The following is a 19,746-nucleotide window of genomic DNA, read 5'->3' on the forward strand; positions in this document are numbered from 1 at the left end:
ATTATCCTGTGCATAATATGGAAGAACAGGCTTAATCCAATGTGTTTGACCCATTAGATGATCTCGGCCAGCGGCAGTCTAAATGTACAATTGCTTTTAAAAGCCTTGCAAAAGACAGCTCATGTAGGTTTATGTAGATGTAGTTTATTTTTTAGGATTCTGTGCAGCAGCCTCTTTAGAAGCACATAGACTTGTACATACAGGATTGAGTTTGGCTGTGATGACTCCTATAGTTGAATAGCATGCTCATTCTTACAAGTCAAGTCCCATGGATGAATAATGGCCACTTATTGTAGGTATGAGAGAATAATCAATGACAAAGGAATTGGAACATACCCAAAGAGTCAGTGTGTTCATGGAAGGGAGGCAACACCTTTGACCAGGAAACAGAATGGTTAGGAAATTTAAAAGTTTCTTTAAATGATCTGGGGCAACTGCAACTATTTTGGAGAATGTTTGAAGTGTATGTTTAAACATTTGCATCAATTGCAAGAAATCGAATTGTATTTGAATGATAAGAAATACCGGTCAGGATGACTTGATGGTCCTTGTCATTTTAGTAAGGCAAATCAGGACAGGGCTTGTACACTTAATGGTACAGTCCTGCAGAGAGTTGCCAATTAAAGGGACCTTTGTGTTCAGGGTCATAGTTCATTGAAGGTGGAGTCCGAGGTAGACAGGACAGTGAAGGTGGTGTTTGGCACACTTGCCTTTAATGGGCAATTCAGTGCATTGAGTATAGGAGTTGGGATCAGGATTAGAATGGTGCTGGAAAAGTACAGCAGGTCAGGCAGCATCCAAGGAGAAGGAAAATCGACATTTCGGGCAGGAGCCCTTCATCAGGAATCAGCGCTCATTACTAATGAAGGCCTCCTGCCTGAAACTTCGATTTTCCTGTTCCTTGGATACTACCTGACCTGCTGCACTTTTCCAGCATCACTCTAATCTTGACTCTAATCTCCAGCATCTGTAGTCCTCACTTTCGCCTATAGGAGTTGGGATATCATGTTGCATCTGTGCAGGAGATTAGGTAGGCCACTTTTAGAATATTGCATTCAATTCTGGCCTCCTAGCTATAGGAAGGATGTTGTTAAACTTGAAAGGGTTCAGAAAAGATTTACAAAGATGTTGCCAAGGTTGGAGGGTTTGAGCTGTGGGGAGAGGCTGAATAGGCTGGGCCTACTTTCCCTGGAGTGTCAAAGGCTGAGGGGTGACCTTCCAGAGGTTTAATAAAAACATGAGGGGCATGGACAGGGTAAATAGCCAAGGTCTTTATCTCAGGGTAGGGGAGTCCAGAATTAGAGGACAAAGGCTAAAGGTTAGAGGGGAAAGATATAAAAGGGACTTCAGAGGCAAAGTTTTCACTTAGAGGGTGGTGTGTGTATGGAATGATCTGTCAGAGGAAGTGGTGAAGGCTGGTACAATTGCAGCACTTAAAAGGCATCTGGATGGGTAAATGATTAGAAAGGTTTGGAGGGATATAGGCCAAATGATGGCATATGGGACCAGATTAATTTAGGATATCTGGTCAGCATGAATGAGTTGGACTGAAGGGCCTGTTTCCATGCTGTACAGTTCTATAATTCTGATCTGGAAATAGTATCAACAGGAAGGAAGTTAGGACTTTGTGGAGAAAAGAAATAGATAACATTTTGAGTCTAAAATCTCTTCTTTGTTTCCAAATAAGAATCCATGGTCTCAAAATGTTACCTCTGCTTCTCTCTCTAGAGATGCTGCTATTGCAGCTGTTGGGTTTCTCTCACATTTTCTGTTTTTATTTTAGATCTTCAGCATCTGTTTTTAATGAGGACTTTGTGGCTGACAGACACAAAGGAGAACAATAAACAGGAGAGATGGTGGGTGAAGGTGATTAACACACAGATGCTGACACACAGAAATCAAACAGAGACAGACAGAGGATCACATCAAATGTTGTGGGTCAGGATAGGTAGAAAATCTCTCAGAAAATGGTAACAGGAGTTCTTGGAGACAATGTGCAGGTTGACTAAAAAGGTCTAACATCTGGAAAGCTGTGTGAATGGCTCAAAAATGCTAAAGTGCTGGGTACTTTCCCACAAGTGGTTGATCAGTGAACTGGGTGTTATTGGTTGGGAAAAAATGAGGACTACAGATGCTGGAGATCAGAGTCGAAAGTGTGGTGCTGGAAAAGCTCAGCAGGTCAGGCAGCATCCAAAGAACAGGATAATCAACGTTTCAGACATACGCCCTTCATCGGGAATGGGTATTATTGGGTGGTCAATTGAAAAGGAATTCTGAGAAATTATGCCATCAGTATCTTCGTGTCCTGAGGGAGAGAAGGTTCATAAAAGTGTCCTTCACTCATGACAATTGTGCCTGTGAAATGTGAAAGTGGAAGTTGCTGGAGGTAAACATCCAAACCTACCCTGTGTGAAAAACACATATTGTGGAACAGTGTTCATTTAATTCTGAAGCTCCATGGTGTCACACTTTATAGGAAATCAAGTGGATGCATGTGGTCCTGTAATATGTTTCTTCACTGGATCTTTATTTAAAATGAACTTTTATCATTGCAAGGATAATGTGCCTGTTAATACATGTGTAATTTATTGTGATTTTGATTTGTATTAAAGTAAATGTTATCAAAAGTGAAATCTTGTTGGTTAGTTCTTCCTTGGAGTTCATTTGATAAATTTGATTATTTTAGTTCACAGTTCCAACAAGTTTGTAACAAACAACAATGGAGAAAATTGATGAGGAAAACAAAATCCTACAGCATTTCTTCACAATGTAACAATACTTTCTGCTGAAGATAATGTGTTCCATGTAATAAAGTTTAATTGTTATTTTCTGAAAATTAAGTTTCAACACTAAAAATTGTGACTAACATGAAAGACCCTGTCAAGAAAAGGATTGTAATTCATGCAAGAGATTGAAAGATACAAAGAATCTGATTAAACTTGTCCAAACAAGATAGAAATCTTAAGCTTTGTGAATCAGAAGAGGAAAACTGAAGAACACAACGAAAATAATGAAGTACAATTTCAGTATTGGCTTTAACCTTCAAGTTGTTTAATTCTCAAATCAACTACAATTTAAGGAGGGAATGTTATGTCACATGGAGTTTTAAAGTGATCACAGTTTCAACAGTGATAAGAGATGCAGACATGTCTCCATTACTATACAGAGATAAACGTGACTTGTATAAGTCTTAAACGTCACTATGACAGAGTAGGTTGGAAGAACTGACTAGCTGTTTTTTATTGTTGGTAGTTCAAGAATTTAAACATTGCTGAAAGGAGAATCCTTTTTATTTGCATATAATGTGATCAGAACGCATTCCATTGCACTCTTGACTTGTGCCCTGTTGATGGTGGACAGGAACTCGGAAGCAGGAGGTGGATTACTCCAGAATTCCTAACCTCTAACATACTCATGTAGCCACAATATTTATTTGACTGGTCCAGTTCAGTTTCGAGTCCATGGTAGCCCCTTTGGTGTGAAAGTGAGGGATTCAATGATGGTAATGCCATTGAATATCAAAGGCTGATGGTTAAATTCTCTTCTGTTGGAGATGGTCATTGCCTGGCACTTTATAATGTGAATACTACTTGCCATTTATCAGTTCAAGCTGGATTTTTCTGCATAAAGACATGGATTGCTTCAATGTCTAAGAAGTTGTAAATAGTGCTGAACATTGTGCAATCATCAGTGAACATCCCACCGCTGATTTCAAGGTGAAGAAAATGTCATTGGTGAAACAGCTGAAGGTGGTTGTGCCAATGACACCATCTTGAGGAACTCCTGCAGGAATTCCCTTGGACTGAGGAAATTGACCTTCAACAATTGCAACCAATTTCCTTTGTGCCATGTACGACTTCAAAGAGGAGAGATTTTTCCTCCTGATACCAACATTGGCTCAACATTTACTCTGGCTCCTTGATGCCATTTTTGCTTGAATGCTGCTTGATATCAAGGCCAGTCATTCTCACCTCACTCTGGAGTTTGGCTCTTTTGTCCATGTTTGGAACAATGAGGTCAGGAAATGAGCACTCCCTGGCAGAACCAAATCGGAGTGTTCAATGAGCAGGTTATGCATTTGCAGGTGACCCTTGATAGCACCATGAGTAAACTTGTCTATTACTTTGCAGATTACATACCAATTTTATAGAGGCATGGTGGCACAGTGTTCAGCACTGCCTCACAGCACTATGCTGCCTCGTATGGAGTTTACACATTCTCCCCATGTCTGTGGGTTTTCTCTAGGTGTTGCTGTTTCCTCCCACAGTCCAAAGATATGCAAGTGAGGTAGATTGATCATGTTAAAAGCTAGGTGTATAGCTATGTATATTAGCCATAGTAAATGCAGGGTTATGGGGATAGTGTAGGGGGGCTGGATTTGGGCGGGCAGAATGGCCTCTTTCCATACTGTAGGAATTCTGTTATCAAGAATAAACCGATAGGATGGTAATTTGCTGAGTTACATTAGTCCTGCCTTTTGTGCACCAGACATACCTGGACAATTTTCCACATGTTGATTAGATGCTTGTATTGCAGCTATAATACAAGCTACTGTACAGGATCATGATTAGTTTTCAGCTCTATTGCCAGAATGTTGGCAGGGTCCATACTTTGAAACGTTCAATGCCTTCCAACATTTTTTGGCATCATGTGGACTGAATCAAGTTTTCTGAAAACAGCTAGATTGGCATGATATAATGGCATTGTGCAACTGTTAATGGCCATCTTGAATGATACATTGGCAAATAATCTAACAAACCTAAAACAAAGATGGACAAGCTGTTGTCCGGTTTACATATATACACACACACACATATGTCAGGGTTTGCCTTGAGATTATGCAATACGCTTGCATCACAAATGATAGTCAGTCATTAGATGTTCCATAACATGCATGTGCTTCATTTGCTGGACATGCTTTTATGGCCTCAGAATCTTTGTTGTGTGTTAATTTGTGGTCAGATACTGGTAACAAAGGATTTCAAACTCCTCTTCCCATTTGAACAAAAGATGTAACTAGCTGCTACTTTGCAGTAAACACACAGGAGGTTATCTCTACTAACAGGATGATGCCATCAAACCAAAAAGATGTTTTGCCTATCACACAAGTCGATAATGTGATATATGAGTTTCCATGCTGATGTAATGTCAGGTATATAGGTTGCATGTCCAACCCACTGGCATACTGTATCAAACTACATATCCTGTTGCTCATTCACAGCTTAAGAAGTTCAATCTTACAAGCTTCAGAACAATATGTTGCCCAATAGTTGTGATTCTATTAGTGGACAGCATTTACACAATAATCAGGACAGCAGTAAGAACTACATCACAAAACAATTGTTAATTTTCAGCTTGGGCTCTCAGTCAGATCCATTTATGCATTCAAGAAACAACATTTATTAAAACACAGGAGCCAAAGGGAATTTCACAATATCACAGATGTTTTATGGTGCAGTGATCACTATGGCTCATAGAGCCCTTTGGCTCATTGTGTCTACACTGACTCTACAAATGAAAATCATTACCTATTGCCAATCTCCTGCTTTCTCACCATTCCTTGCACAAATATCAAATACTCTTTTGAATGTCTCAATTGAAACTGACTCCAGCACACATCAGGGCAGCATGGTGGCTCAGTGGTTAGCACTGCTGCCTCTCAGTGCCAAGGACCCAGGTTTAATTTCAGCCTCAGGCGATAGTCTGTGGGGAGTTTGCACATTCTGTGTGGGTTTCCTCTGGGTGCTCTAGTTTCTTCCTACGTTCTAAAAGATATGCAAGTCAGGTGAATTGGCCATGCTAAATTGCTCATAGTTTTAGGTGCATTAGTCAGGGGTAAACGTAAGAAAATGGGTGTTGGGCGATTACTCTTTGGAGGGTCGGTGTGGACTTGTTGGGCTGAAGGACCTGTTTCCACACTGTAAGTAATCTAATCTATTTACTTCCAGAGAGTGCATTTTATAGTCTAACTACTCACTGTGTGAACATCTTTTTTTTCTCTCTCACCTTACATTTACTTCTTCTTTTGCTTTACGTTTGTGCCTTCTGGATTTTAGTGCTTTGACATGAGGAACAATTTCTCCCTATCCACTCTATCCAGTCCCCTCATGATATTGAAAACCTCCATCAAATCTCTCAGCTTTCTTCTCTCCAAGATAAACACTCCCAACCTCTTCAATACATCCGTATAACTGAAATTTCTCATCCTTGGAACCATTCTGCACTTTAGCCAATACACTTACATCCTTTCTTTACTATGGTACCCAAAACTGTACATAATATTCCAGCTGAGATCTAACAGGTATCATGTACTTCCTTACACTTGTATTCTATTGCCATATTAATAAAGCCAACGATACTGTTTGTTTTACCAACTGCTCCCTCAACTGTCCTTCCAACTTCATTGATTTATACTATAGCCACTCTGCATCCCCTTTACAATTATGGCCCCAATTTTATATTGTTTTCACTGTTTATTCATCTACAGCTCTCTGCATTGTATCCCATTTGCCATCTATCTGCCTATTCCACCAATCTGTCTATACCTTTTTAAGTTCTGTACAGTCATCCTGACATCTTCCAATTCTTCCAAATCTAATTTAATCCACAAACTTCAAAATTGTCCCTAGCATACCAAGATCTAGATCATTAATACATTTGAGGAAATGCATTAGTGCCAATACTGACCCCATAAATTTGCACATGTCACGTAACTTTTTCATTGGGAATGGGCTCAAGGAGACTGCCAATTTCAGCTGCATGCCTATGGCAACACACTGACCAATCAGATTCTATCTGGCTGGTCTGAGAACTAAGATTGACAGTTAAATGTTCCTGCTGCACCTCCACGCCAATGATGATGTAACCAATCAGCACCCTTTTCTCATGCTATGTAAATTGGCTTTCCTTTTCCAAGTTTGATTTCTTGTGTTTTAGTCCCATAACGTTCGACTTTGTGTCTCCATTTAGCAATATTTAAACTTTTTATCATTTAACATTTTCACATTCTAATCCTGTGCAATTTAATTGTACTTTCCATAAAGGTTGTAAAATTGTGTAAATAGAACTGTATTTCCCAAGGTCTGTGCTGGTAATAATTCATTCAGTTGTAACTTTTCATTTGGATGAAGCACAAGCTCATTATCAAAGTTTTTAGAAATGTTTGCTGAAGCTGAAGAACAATAAATTTGTTCAGCAACGGAGACTTTAAACCCAGCCTCAATGTCAACACTCCCATTTTCAGACACAACCCAGAACTCAATGTACTGAGTAAGTCTAAAAGCTCACCAATATCACCTTTCCTTCAATTGCTTATCTTGTGACTCTTCAATTTTCCAAACCAGTGTTAACAATGCTGAATTAGGAAGTGTTGTGTGCCATACAGTTATATATCATTGAGATTTACTGCACAGAGAAAGGCCCTTCAACCCATTGAGTCTGTTCCAGTTGACAACAACCACCTAATTATTCAAATCCTATTTTCGAGCACTTGGCTCATAGCCTTGTATGCCTTGGCAACGGCAGTATATTTCTAAATACTTCTTAAATTTTCTGAGGGTTTCTGCCTCAACTGCCCTTAATGGCAGTGAGTTCCGTATTTCCACCAGTTTCTGGGTGAAAAGACTTTTCTTCACATCCCCTCTAAACCTCCTGCCCCTTATCTTCAATCTATATTACCTGGTCATTGACAGGAGTTTCTTCCCATCGGAGTCCCTCATAATTTTATATGTTTCAATCATGCCGCCCTCATTCTCCTCTGCTGTAAGGAAACCAATCCCAGACTCTCTAGCCTCTCTTCATAAGTGAAACTTTCCCGCCAAGGCAACATTCTGGTAAATCTTCTCTGCATCCTCCCCTGTAAAATCACAAACTTCCTATTATGTAGATTCCACACGCTGGTTATGGTTCTAACCAATTCTAACCAGTTCTAGCACAACCTTTGTGCTCCTAACTTTATCCCATATACCTTCTTAACCATATTATCTATCTTTCCTACTACCTTTAAGGTCTGGTGGACATGCACATCAAGGTTCCTCTAATTCTGGTGCTCCCCAGGATCCTGCCATTCACCATGTATTCCCTTATCTTGTTTGTCTTGGTCAAATGTATCACCTCACGCATATCCAAATAAAATTCCATTTACCACTGATCAGCCCTTGTGAGCATCCTGTCTCTATCCTCCAATAATCTAAGGCTGTCCTCCTCGCTATTTACTACCCCACCAATCTTTGTATCATCCATGAACTCACTGATTCCCCCATCCTACATTCAATCTAAATTGCTTTTATACAACCCACAAACAACAAGGGCTCCAACATTGGTCCTTGAGAAACCCCACAGGCTTCCAGTCACCAAAATACTCATTGACTGTTACCCTTGGCTACCTGACACTCAGTGGTAGACTAAATAGATTAAGTCTAACTTGGAGATGAAGGGAGAAAGAGAAAGATAAAACACGATAAATAAATTTAATTTGGATGCTACACCTACTAAGAGGAAATTGAATGAGATGCTGCATCACTGGCAAGGCCAGCATTTGTTGCCCATCCCTCCTTGTCCTTGGACTGATTGGCCATCGGAGCCACTTCAGAGGGCAAGAAAGAATCAACAGCATTGCAATAGGTCTGGAGTCATATCTGGCAGAGATTATCCTACACATTCAAATACCACATCTACTGTGTCTGTTGCTCTCAATGTGGTTTCCTCTACATTGGGCAGGCAAGATGCCAACTTGTGGAATGTTTCAGGGAACATCTCTGGGCCACATGCACCAAACAACCCCACTGCCCGGTGACTGACCATTTCAATTCCCTTCCCACTCCCCCAAGGACATGCAAGTCCTGGGCCTCTTCTATAGCCAAATCCAAACCACCCTCATCTTCCACCTTGGGACGCTTCATTGACAGGACATCAACATTGATTTCACCACTTTCCTCATCTCCCCTACCCTCACCTCATCCCAGATCCAACCTGCCAACTTGACATGGCCCTCTTGACCTGTCCATCTTCCTTACCAACTCTCTGCTTCACCCTCCCCTTTGACCTATCACCATCACCTGCCACCTGCATCTACCTCACCTCCACCCCCACCCCCACATTAACCCTCCTATTTATCTCTCAGCCCCCTCCACCCCCAACATTCCTGATGAAGGGCTTCTGCCCAAAATGTTGATTTACCTGCTTCTCGAATGCTGCCTGATCTGCTGTGCTTTTTCAATGCCACGCTTTTCGACTCTGATTTCCAGCATCTGTAGTTCTCACTTTCTCCTGGAGTCATAGGTAGGCCAGATCAGGTAAGGAAGGTGGATTTCCTTTACTAGAGGACTTTGTAGCCATTAGACTAGTCTTTAATTTCAGATTTTGTTGAATTCAAATTTCACCATTTGCCATGGTGGGATTTAATCCCATGTCCCCAGAGCCCAGGGTTCTGGGTTACTAATAGAGTAACATCATCACTAAGCAACTGTCTCCTTAAAAGCCTTGATTTCCAAAAAAAAAATCATAAGCACTTGGATGCCAGGTATTCTAACCTAAAACCTTACTTAGTCTCAGCATCCTATTCTCCAAGTTAATTGCCATTGTAAAATATGTTTATTTTGACTATTTAATTTGTGTCAACTATGAAAATTACTGTATATCTAAGAGCAAAAATGTTAGAATTAATATTGTATGCAGGGCATTGTCAAGCATCCACAAACATTTTTCAGGAACCAATTGCATGGACTCCACATCCAAAAAACAAATTTATTAGATTACCGCACATAGCATGTAGCCAGGTTATTTTTTTTCTTCTATTAAATATGCATATTATGATTTTTGTTGATAATCCGAGTTATTATGCTACATTTTGCAAAGTGAGTGTTACTTTTCCATTGACAAGACTTTGTATCTTTTTCCATTACTCATTAAAATCTTGCACTTTGGGGTGAGAGAGCAAGACTTTTGCATTAAGGACTTCTGTGTACTGTAGTTTCTGTTAATAAGTGACATGATCGTTGGACTGTTCCTGTCCATCCCATCTCCTACCTTCAACCTCCCCTTTTCCACAGATTTCACTTCTCAGAACATTATGTGGAAGATTTTGATAAACATACTTATTGAGAGCTTATACTTTAGTGAAGATTGGGTCAAATTATTAGTCACATTCCTGATATTAAAGAACATATTGCGGAATCTCTGTTCTTCAGTGGAAATGTCACGATGAAAATTCAATCATTTTCCAAATTATATTCCGTTAATTTTTAATAGCAACATTTAGGATCAGATACATTTTTGTACTCTATTTTCCATCTCCATTCCTTAAATTGCTGATTCACTTAGGAGTACACTGTTCCAAAGGTATTGGCAAAAATCCAATACTTAAGCAAGCAGACAATCCTAAAAGTGAGGCCCTAGGCAGTTGATACCGACATTCTGGATTAGTGGTGCTGGAAGAGCACAGCAGTTCAGGCAGCATCCAAGAAGCTTCGAAATCGACGTTTCGGGCAAAAGCCCTTCATCAGGAATAAAGGCAGTGAGCCTGAAACATGGAGAGATAAGCTAGAGGAAGGTGGGGGTGGGGAGAAAGTAGCATAGAGTACAATGGGTGAGTGGGGGAGGGGATGAAGGTGATAGGTCAGGGAGGAGAGGGTGGAGTGGATAGGTGGAAAAGGAGATAGGCAGGTCAGACAAGCCCGGACAAGCCTTGGGGACAGTTACTGAGCTGGAAGTTTAGAACTAGGGTGAGGTGGGGGATGGGGAAATGAGGAAACTGTTGAAGTCCACATTGATGCCCTGGGGTTGAACTGTTCCGAGGCGGAAGATGAGGCATTCTTCCTCCAGGCGTCTGGTGGTGAGGGAGAGGCGGTGAAGGAGGCCCAGGACCCCATGTCCTCGGCAGAGTGGGAGGGGGAGTTGAAATGTTGGGCCACGGGGCGGTGTGGTTGATTGGTGCAGGTGTCCCGGAGATGTTCCCTAAAGCGCTCTGCTAGGAGGCGCCCAGTCTCCCCAATGTAGAGGAGACAGCATCGGGAGCAACGGATACAATAAATGATATTAGTGGATGTGCAAGCAAAACTTTGATGGATGTGGAAGGCTCCTTTAGGGCCTTGGATAGAGGTGAGGGAGGAGGTGTGGGTGCAGGTTTTATAGTTCCTGCGGTGGCAGGGGAAAGTGCCAGGATTGGAGGGTGGGTTGAAGGGGGGGGCGTGGACCTGACCAGGTAGTCATGGAGGGAACGGTCTTTATGGAAGACGGAAAGGGGTGGGGAGGGAAATATATCCCTGGTAGTGGGGTCTGTTTGGAGGTGGCGGAAATGTCGGATGATTTGGATTATGCGAAGGTTGGTAGGGTGGAAGGTGAGTACCAGGGGCGTTCTGTCCTTGTTACGGTTGGAGGGGTGGGGCCTGAGGGCGGAGGTGCGGAATGTAGACGAGATGCATGGGAGGGCATCTTTAACCAGATGGGAAGGGAAATTGCAGTCTCTAAAGAAGGAGATGTGTTCTGTGGTGGAACTGGTCCTTCTGGGAGCAGTTCCGGCAGAGGCGGAGTAATTGGGAATATGGGATGGCATTTTTGCAAGAGGGAGAGTGGGAAGAGGTGTAATCCAGGTTGCTGTGGGAGTCGGTGGGTTTGTAAAAAATGTCAGTGTCAAAGTAAACAAAACCTTTAGGTATTGTCACTGAACTGGCAACCTACAAATCCAGATTCACTTTCTGGGAACACGGGTTAGAGTCTCGCCATGATATATCGTGAAATCTAAATTTAGTTGATACCGACATGCTGTTCAAATCTAGAAAGTGTTACAGCTGAGTGAGACTCTTGTCTTGCAGCCCTCTACTTTATAACATAGTTCACATTAGAAAGACTGCATATAATCTTTCAATTTATTGCTCTTGATTATCGCCTAAACCTCTTTATATGATATCTGAAATATCAATTAAAAAGGTGATTTCTGTAACAATCCTAAAATATTTGCATTATTGAATTATAAATGGTGAGCTAATGATTTTTAAATGTACAAAACCAAGAGTTGAAATCTCCATGTTAGGGAATTTTATCCAAAATACAGGAGTCTGAGGAGTCCAGGATTATTATTTCAGTCAAGGTAATTTAATTAGGAGAAAACATTTTAATGGTCAGTCACTAGATGACATAAAATTAGGCTCATCAGCAAAGACTAAGGGGAGAGGTTGGGATTTTTTTCTCTTTTAATTCAGCATTATTAACACATGGGGGAATGCACCATCAGAAAGTGTTAGAAATAGAACACAAAATAGCTTTTAAATGAAATTATGGATAAAGGAAAAAATTAAAAGATTAGGATAAAGTTTCAGGGGGATGTGATTAAGTGAGAGGAAGCAGCCCAGATGTGAGGGACCAAATGACCTCCTGCTCTGCAAAATAATTCTATAGTATGTTTCCTATTTAGATCAAAAGTGCAATCTCCATATTTAGTACATCCATGCTGACATCAGCTCAGAACGAACCAATGATCTGACCTGGTCTATACGACTCATTAACTCACCATAAAATGATTAAGTATTAAACATCACGACATCTTGATCAGGGCCATCTGATTGCCAAATTATTCAAGTGTCTGCTCTGGCAGCTCTGCCTTTACACAGCCCAGAAACAGGAGACAAACAGAGGTGTTGGACCATTGTTCTGATATCTGACTTTGCCTATTAATACCACTTCACTAAAAAGGATATTTCAAAATCAATATAGTTTAAAGTGAGGGGTGGGGGGCAAGCGGGCAACAAATTCTCACTGCATCTTTATTTTATAACCTTAGATTCCTTTATTGATTTACTGAATTTGTAATTTCTTTTACTTTTTAATGGCTGTGGAACCCAAAAGGAGAGAAAACCTTCCTGGTTAGAAGAGTGGGAAGCCCGTAAGGCAGGGCAATTACAAATTGTATGGGTGATATTTTTGGAGAAATGTTTTTGTACATGATATACCAGCTGGCTTGCCCTAGTCATGTAATCTCTATCTCTAATGTAACTTGCTTTCAGGTTAGTTTTTAAAGCCATTAAGCATGCATCTTGAAATATGGACAGCAGAAGTGGCCAGATTAAATTGCTGGAGAAAGAATGCTATAGGATGTATTGCAGCCAAAACCACGTAGAAGGGAAGGGAACACAGACAGGCCATATTTGGAAATCTTTAAAGACATACTCTGAATTGTGCATTAATGTTACCTACGAATTTTGTATATATTCGAGTAATAGTTGAGCTTTTTTGACTACTTTTTAAGGTTAAATTTATGGAGTCAACTGTTACATGGATACTATTTTTGAGGGGCTGAAATTCATGCCCGTCAAAATTCATACCATAGCATTAGCAGAAGCCCAACTGATCTCCGAATGAATAAAGAAAATAAAATGATTTATAGTAATTCTGAAAACCTGGAGTGGAGCACAACAGTCAGCAGACTGGAAGACCGTGAGCAGAGCGGACTAACTGGCAGACTGGAAAGCTGGGGCAGGATGTGACGGCCAGCAGACTGACTCGGATAAGTTGATCTGCTACCTGTGAAGAACTAGGGTCAACTTTTACACAAGATATTTGGAAAATTGCAGATTATTTGGCCAAAATTAGGGGGTCGACTTTTACATGAGATCGACTATTACTCTAGTACATACAGTAGATGTGTTCAACATTAGAAGTCAGCAAAAGGGGACCTATAGATTAGTAAATGATGACACGGATGTATCCAACAGAATCCTGAAAGTCTGGACAACAGACAGATGATCTCATTGGAATTAAGTTTGCTTTTGTCTTGGGAGATACTGCAGTGAGAGCACATCCGCTAAGAAGGGAGGGGCCACTGTGTACCTGGATGAGTACTGGCATTCCAAAACTGTCCTGCTGATTAGCAGACAGAAACTGAACATGGCAGTGGGAACATTAGAAAGTGTGATACCACACTCTGGTGAGCAGCACATTGTGGCAGGTCTGCAGCTGACCAAGGAAGAAATGCTCCAGGCCACTGGCACTTGGAGGACTGCCAGAAACCAGGTCCCTGCTCAGTCCTGGACAGGAGAGGACTCTGTGGCACTGGAAGTCAGAGATTTCATCCATGTGCAGAGTGAGGAACCAGAGCAGCAACATTTATGTGAGTCACGATGCCCTCATTCCTCAGCAATGCAGTGAATCATGTGATCATCTGGCTCACTCCATGGATCATGTCGGGCTGCAGTTTTGTTATTTGCCACTTGGAGGTCATTCAGAGCAAGTGGCAAGTCAATTCTGCCAGGTACATACTCCGATTACATGTCAAGTTTTCTCAAAGTATAGTCTTGTTTGGTAGATAGAAAGCTGAATACTAATGAGACGAATTAGGCTGTCAACAATCAATAATTTCCTTAATTGGCAACTCAATACTGCACAAAGCGAAGGCCACCATGTCATTTGTGAAAAGCATAAAAGATGGCATGAGTTGTTTCTGACCCAGAACGAGACTGGCTGGACTTCTCGTCTGATTGTGCCACACATTTTGCCATTGCCCATGTCACTCAACTGCTGTAAGATTCTGCGCAATAAATCTGAAAGGCATGCATCTTGCTCTGAGCAAGCACTGACACACCTTGGGGAAAGGTCATCATCCCTGGAATGAGCAGACACAAGACAATGTGACAGGAATAACATGCAGGCATGTCATTAAATACCCTAAATGCTTCAGAGATATATATGAAAGGCACGTTTTAACAATGACAATTGAAATTGAGAACCGGTTTCAAGTCACACCTGCTCTGGAGTGTATAAGAACATCTCTTATAGGTTGATTATAAAATTAGATTGAAAGTGGGACAGAATACAATTGTTACAGTTCATGAACAATAATGTTTATTTACATTGGGTAACTTGTATTTGCAAATGATAGCCCATGCATGCTTCATTTGTTTATTTTGTGGAAAAGCATACGTTTGGAGGAATGATTTACATTTCCATATACAGATATCCATTGTATATTAATTCATATGTTGTACTGCAATGACCATTATCTCTGCTGTAACTTGCTTTTACTTTAATGTGTGCCAGTCATTAAACGCATTACTTGAAACAAAGTGTAACATGCACAAGTGCAAGAGAAGTTGAGTTTGAGGCCTGGAATGTGAGAAAGCAGAGACTCACAGTGTAAGGGTTTGTAATTTATATTGCCCTGGCTAGCAGTAATTGCAGTAGGAGTTTAATGGCTGTTGTGGACAGGCATTGTCTGCTTTAGGAAAAAGTGATACATTTGAAGAAATAAATGTGCTGAATAATCTTTACATTTCTGGTGTCACTGTGCCATTCAGGCTTAATGGGCACACAGGCGAAACAACATCAAAAATCACAGGGGAAAAGACACCAACAGAAACTATGGTAGCTGAAGTTAGAATAGAAAGGGATTTTCATGTCAGCGTGGGAGGGAGCTCTCTTTTGTTTTTTTTTCTCTATGCATGTGTTACCACAGTTTGTTTTAAATGTATGTTCTGCAGTCTTTGTTATTGGGAATATTTATCTACATTATTAAATGTATTACCCCACATTGTCCTCAGTGATTATGCCAGCCAGGCCCAGCTTGCTGACTTGGTGTTGACCTTTACAAATGTATTGGGATTAACTAAACTGGGCTGTCAAAGGTGCTGTCATCTTTAACACACAGCTCACGATGGAAGGAAGGTTGAAAGTGTTTTTTTTTCTGCAAGAGTTCCATGTCTATAACTGCATAAAAGAGAAAAAGGCACATCTCAATGCCTCCTTTGAAGAATTTTTCAATATAAAAGTACATAAATGTTGCACCAATTTTTTTTGCCCTTTATTGTTTAATATTCATTAAACATTTCCTAGCAGCACTAGATGACAATTATATTCTACTATCCCAAATGGTCAGCTTTGCTCCAACCAGTAGTGACACCAAACAACGTTTGTGATCACTTACGGCTACTATGTCATTGTAAGTGCGGCAGAAGTGACAACTGAAATACAATGAAAGCAAAAATGAACAGGAATCCAGCTTTACATACTAATATGTTTCTGTCTTCCCTCTCTACCATTAACATGAAATTAGTGGAAGGCATATGAAAATCCCATCATTACATTTGTACAATTGTAATATTAATTGATTATCATTTAACAGAGATCCACCACAGTATCAGGAGAATCATCCACAGCTTACCCTCAGGCCAGGGTCCACATTCATACCCCTTGCCAGCCTAAACCTTATTTCTCCCTGACTGCGCTTTCAATTCTATTTACAACTCCATGCACTTTATTTCAGAGTCTATCCTTCAAAACGTGCAAAAAAAAAGGTTCAGTCAATCTAATCAATGAAGGAAAATTTGTACAGTATTAAGATATGTAGAGATATAGTGAGGTAATTTTGGACAAAGATGGAGAAAGGATTATGAACAAAGAAGTGAAAACAATGAAAGAAAGCAAAATGAGAGCTATTGAGAGAAATCGTGGAAGATACATAGAAAGAAGCAAAGGCAAATAAAAAAGGTAGAAATTGGTAAATGGATAAATAGTTATATAGGGATGGCAGATTTGTTTGGTTCGTTCACAGCTGTACTGAAGACCAACTTAACGGTTTGAATTTGTTTAACAATTACATCTGTATTTTTATTGCGAAGACGACACAGTAAATTGCATGGTTAGGTCACTACACTTTTAATATGTTATGAATAAATGCTCACTGAAATGCCCTTCAAATACATAGAATAAAACTGCTTATAAATTGACATTGTGATTCACCTGCATCAAAAGACAGCACATAATTTGATTGAAAATTGAAGACTTCTGCAGAAGTCCTGTAATTCACTAGTCACCAGATTGAAACACATCAGTACATATTCACATAGGATGTGGAGGTCTTCAGTGAATTCTAGACATCAAAGTCCACCTTTGTTTTGTGTATATGTACTATATATATGGAAACTAATGTTGTAATTTCTGGAGCCTACAATGCTGCCCCATGACTCTTGAAGTACTTTAGCTGGTGAATCATTTCCTGAGAGAGTTGCTTTACTACTGTATGCTTCCAGAATGTTTCAGTTTATTTCTGATCAGACTTTATTTATATCTCTCAGTAGATTCAATCAAGAAAATGTGCTGATGCATCTTCCTCAGTTAAGTGAGGAACTATGCAATTTAAATATGTATCTATATACACAAGTACAGGTTAAAGGATAAAATTGTCCAAATAGAATTCAATGACGCATTCTAGTAATGAAGTCCTACAGCCAATTCTTTTTAAAAAATCTCAAGGGCAAAACATGCATGTGTGCAGCGTCATTGCACTGTCCATTTTGTACGTCAGATTCCTTTATCTCGTAATCTGTTTACAATTGACAAGGACAAAGCTCAAAGATGCCGGCTGGAACAAATGTGGGAAACAGCTGCAGAAAAGCCAAGAGCATTAGGATTTCTGCCTGCTGTTCAAACATATCCCCGTTGATCCACATTGGATTTCTATTGCGTATGCACTGTGAAGATGATAGTTTCAAATTTGTAGTGTGTCGGATCCCAAGTAACCATTCAGGTGAAATCCTCAATAATGATAGATTAAATACAAATCTTTAGCATTGCCTGTCTTTGTCAGTGTGCTTCCTTTTTATCAGTGTCATCAGGTCACTAGTAACTGGCGGTAAAAGACAGCTGAGGGTCTCCAGCATTACAATTAAGCGGATCTGTTGAGTTATTAAAGTAACATTGAGCTAGCAGAGGTTTGGTAACAATTTCAGCAAATCACAGAAAATTAGCTTACTTATTTCATGAATTTTACAAAGGTACATTTCAAACAAACCTGTCCTTCCCAAAAATTTTGAAATTAATATCATATTGCCTTTTGCTTTCTCTGTGCTTTTTGCACAAATAATTTGGGAAAATCAGCAGCCATTAATTTAACCATAACAGCACACAAGAAAACATATTGTTCAACTTGTTCACACTTAACTCATATGATTTCTATCATTTATCTATTACCTGGTGATGACTCATTAAGAATAACCAGTGAAGCTGGGGTAGGTCTTCGCTTTCTGATCTGCGGAAATGCAATCAAAACAGAACTAATTGTTTTTACCACAAGCACTCAAACTTTTAAAATCAAACTCAAAATGTTTAAACTATCTTTTCAATTTTTAATAGTGAGAAAAGGACAAAGAACTAAAATAAGACTTGCTTCAGCATTCATAAAACCCGTTTGAAATTAATGTCTTCGTTTTCCAAATATTTTGTGAAAGATTCTTCTTTACCTGTTCAGCTGCCTCGGGGTCTAATTGACTTTGAAATAAAGGCACTGCAAACTGAATCTTCTTTGGACTGTTTGGCTCCATACTATAGCACAGGAGATTCTAACAATCCTGAAAGCAGAAATGAGCTCCTGTTGTTATCCACCGTCACTCCTTAAAGACACAGGGATTGTTGCAGCCTCTCCCAAAGTCTCCCAGTTAGTGAATGAAGGTCCTCTGAGCTGCGTCTACTGTACTGAGCAACTCCCTCATTAGACATCCAGGAGCATGTTTGCCTTTGCTCTTGCAATCCTACAGTGCCCTCAATACAAACCATCAAAAACAATGAGCTAATTGTACACCAGCCCAACGCCGCAATAGCCAGGCATTTATCCACCGACTAATTTAAAATGCAATGCTGGACTTGAATGGCTTTGTGTCCTGGGATTTGAATACACCAGTCCATCTACTATATATTATTAGTAGTCTACTCAAATGTGCAATATAAGCTCCCTTTGGACCCTGCTGATGTACTGTTAATTATTGATAAGCACAACTCAGGAAGCTTTTTTCTTTTCTTACATTTGATGGAGTGGATTTCACTGCACGTTCACCTAACTGCTTAGTGGAGGAATCATAAGTTAAATTCTGCACAATATATTTTGGACTTGAACTGAAGTACAAGAATTAAATAACTTCTGTTCCTCAGAATTTAGACACAAACATGACTCTTTCTCAGTTTGAGCTTGGCTTAGATTCAATGTCAGACCGCTCACTCATCCCAATTCTTTGTTACAGGTGCATGCACTCTATCAAGCTTTCACTTCTGAGAACACAGTTCTCTTATTCAAATAGCACGCCCCCACAACCACAGGTGGAAACTTGCAAATCTTATCCAAGTGTGGTTGGTAGCAAGTCGAACTATGAATAAAGATTTTGTTTTGATTATAAAGTGAACAATTAGGCTCATTTTGGCAAATTGATTTCAACACATTTCAGCAAAAGCTTTAGCCTTAGCAGGACCTGAATTAAATAATGCAAATTGCTAAATTCATAATAACAACTTGCATTCATAGAACATCTTTAACATGATTATATATCCCAGGGAGCTTCACAGAATCATTAGCATTAACCCAATAATCTAGAGACACAGCTAATATTCTGGGAATGCAGGTTCAAATCCCACCATGCCAGATGGTGGAGTTTAAATTCAATTTTTTAAAAAAAATCTGGAATTAGATCTAATGATGACTATGAAACCATGTGAATTGTCAGGAGAAACCAATCTGGTTTACTAGTGTCCTTTAGGGAAGGGAAACTGCTGTCATTAGCTGATGTACATGTGATTCCAGTCCCATGGCAATGTGGTTAACGCTCAACTGCCTTCTGGGTAATTAGAGATGGCTGATAAGTGCTGGCCTAACCAGTGACACCTGTATCCAGTGAATAATTACAAAAAAAAGTGTGACACTCAGCTACAATGAGAATACTTAAGTTAGATGACTAAAAACTCATCAAAGAAGCAAGTTTAAAAGAATCAAAAAAG

At 39.9% G+C, this 19,746-nt stretch overlaps 1 protein-coding gene across 3 annotated transcripts in view; it reads right to left on the bottom strand.

Moving 5' to 3' along the window:
• Positions 1–18,661, bottom strand: part of ppp1r1c (protein phosphatase 1, regulatory (inhibitor) subunit 1C) — a 122,876-nt gene extending 104,215 nt beyond the window's left edge. For all 3 annotated transcript variants that reach the window (XM_072579070.1, XM_072579071.1, XM_072579069.1), the window contains exons 1-2: positions 18,225–18,661; positions 17,956–18,013 (exon numbers count right to left, since the gene is read on the bottom strand). In XM_072579070.1, coding sequence (XP_072435171.1) covers positions 17,956–18,013; positions 18,225–18,305 — 139 coding nt within the window. In that variant the 5' untranslated portion in view covers positions 18,306–18,661. The remainder of the gene's footprint in view (positions 1–17,955; positions 18,014–18,224) is intronic.
• Positions 18,662–19,746: the final 1,085 nt, after the last annotated feature.

Source organism: Chiloscyllium punctatum, chromosome 10, assembly GCF_047496795.1.
Source record: "Chiloscyllium punctatum isolate Juve2018m chromosome 10, sChiPun1.3, whole genome shotgun sequence".
Classification (NCBI taxonomy): Eukaryota; Metazoa; Chordata; class Chondrichthyes; order Orectolobiformes; family Hemiscylliidae; genus Chiloscyllium; species Chiloscyllium punctatum.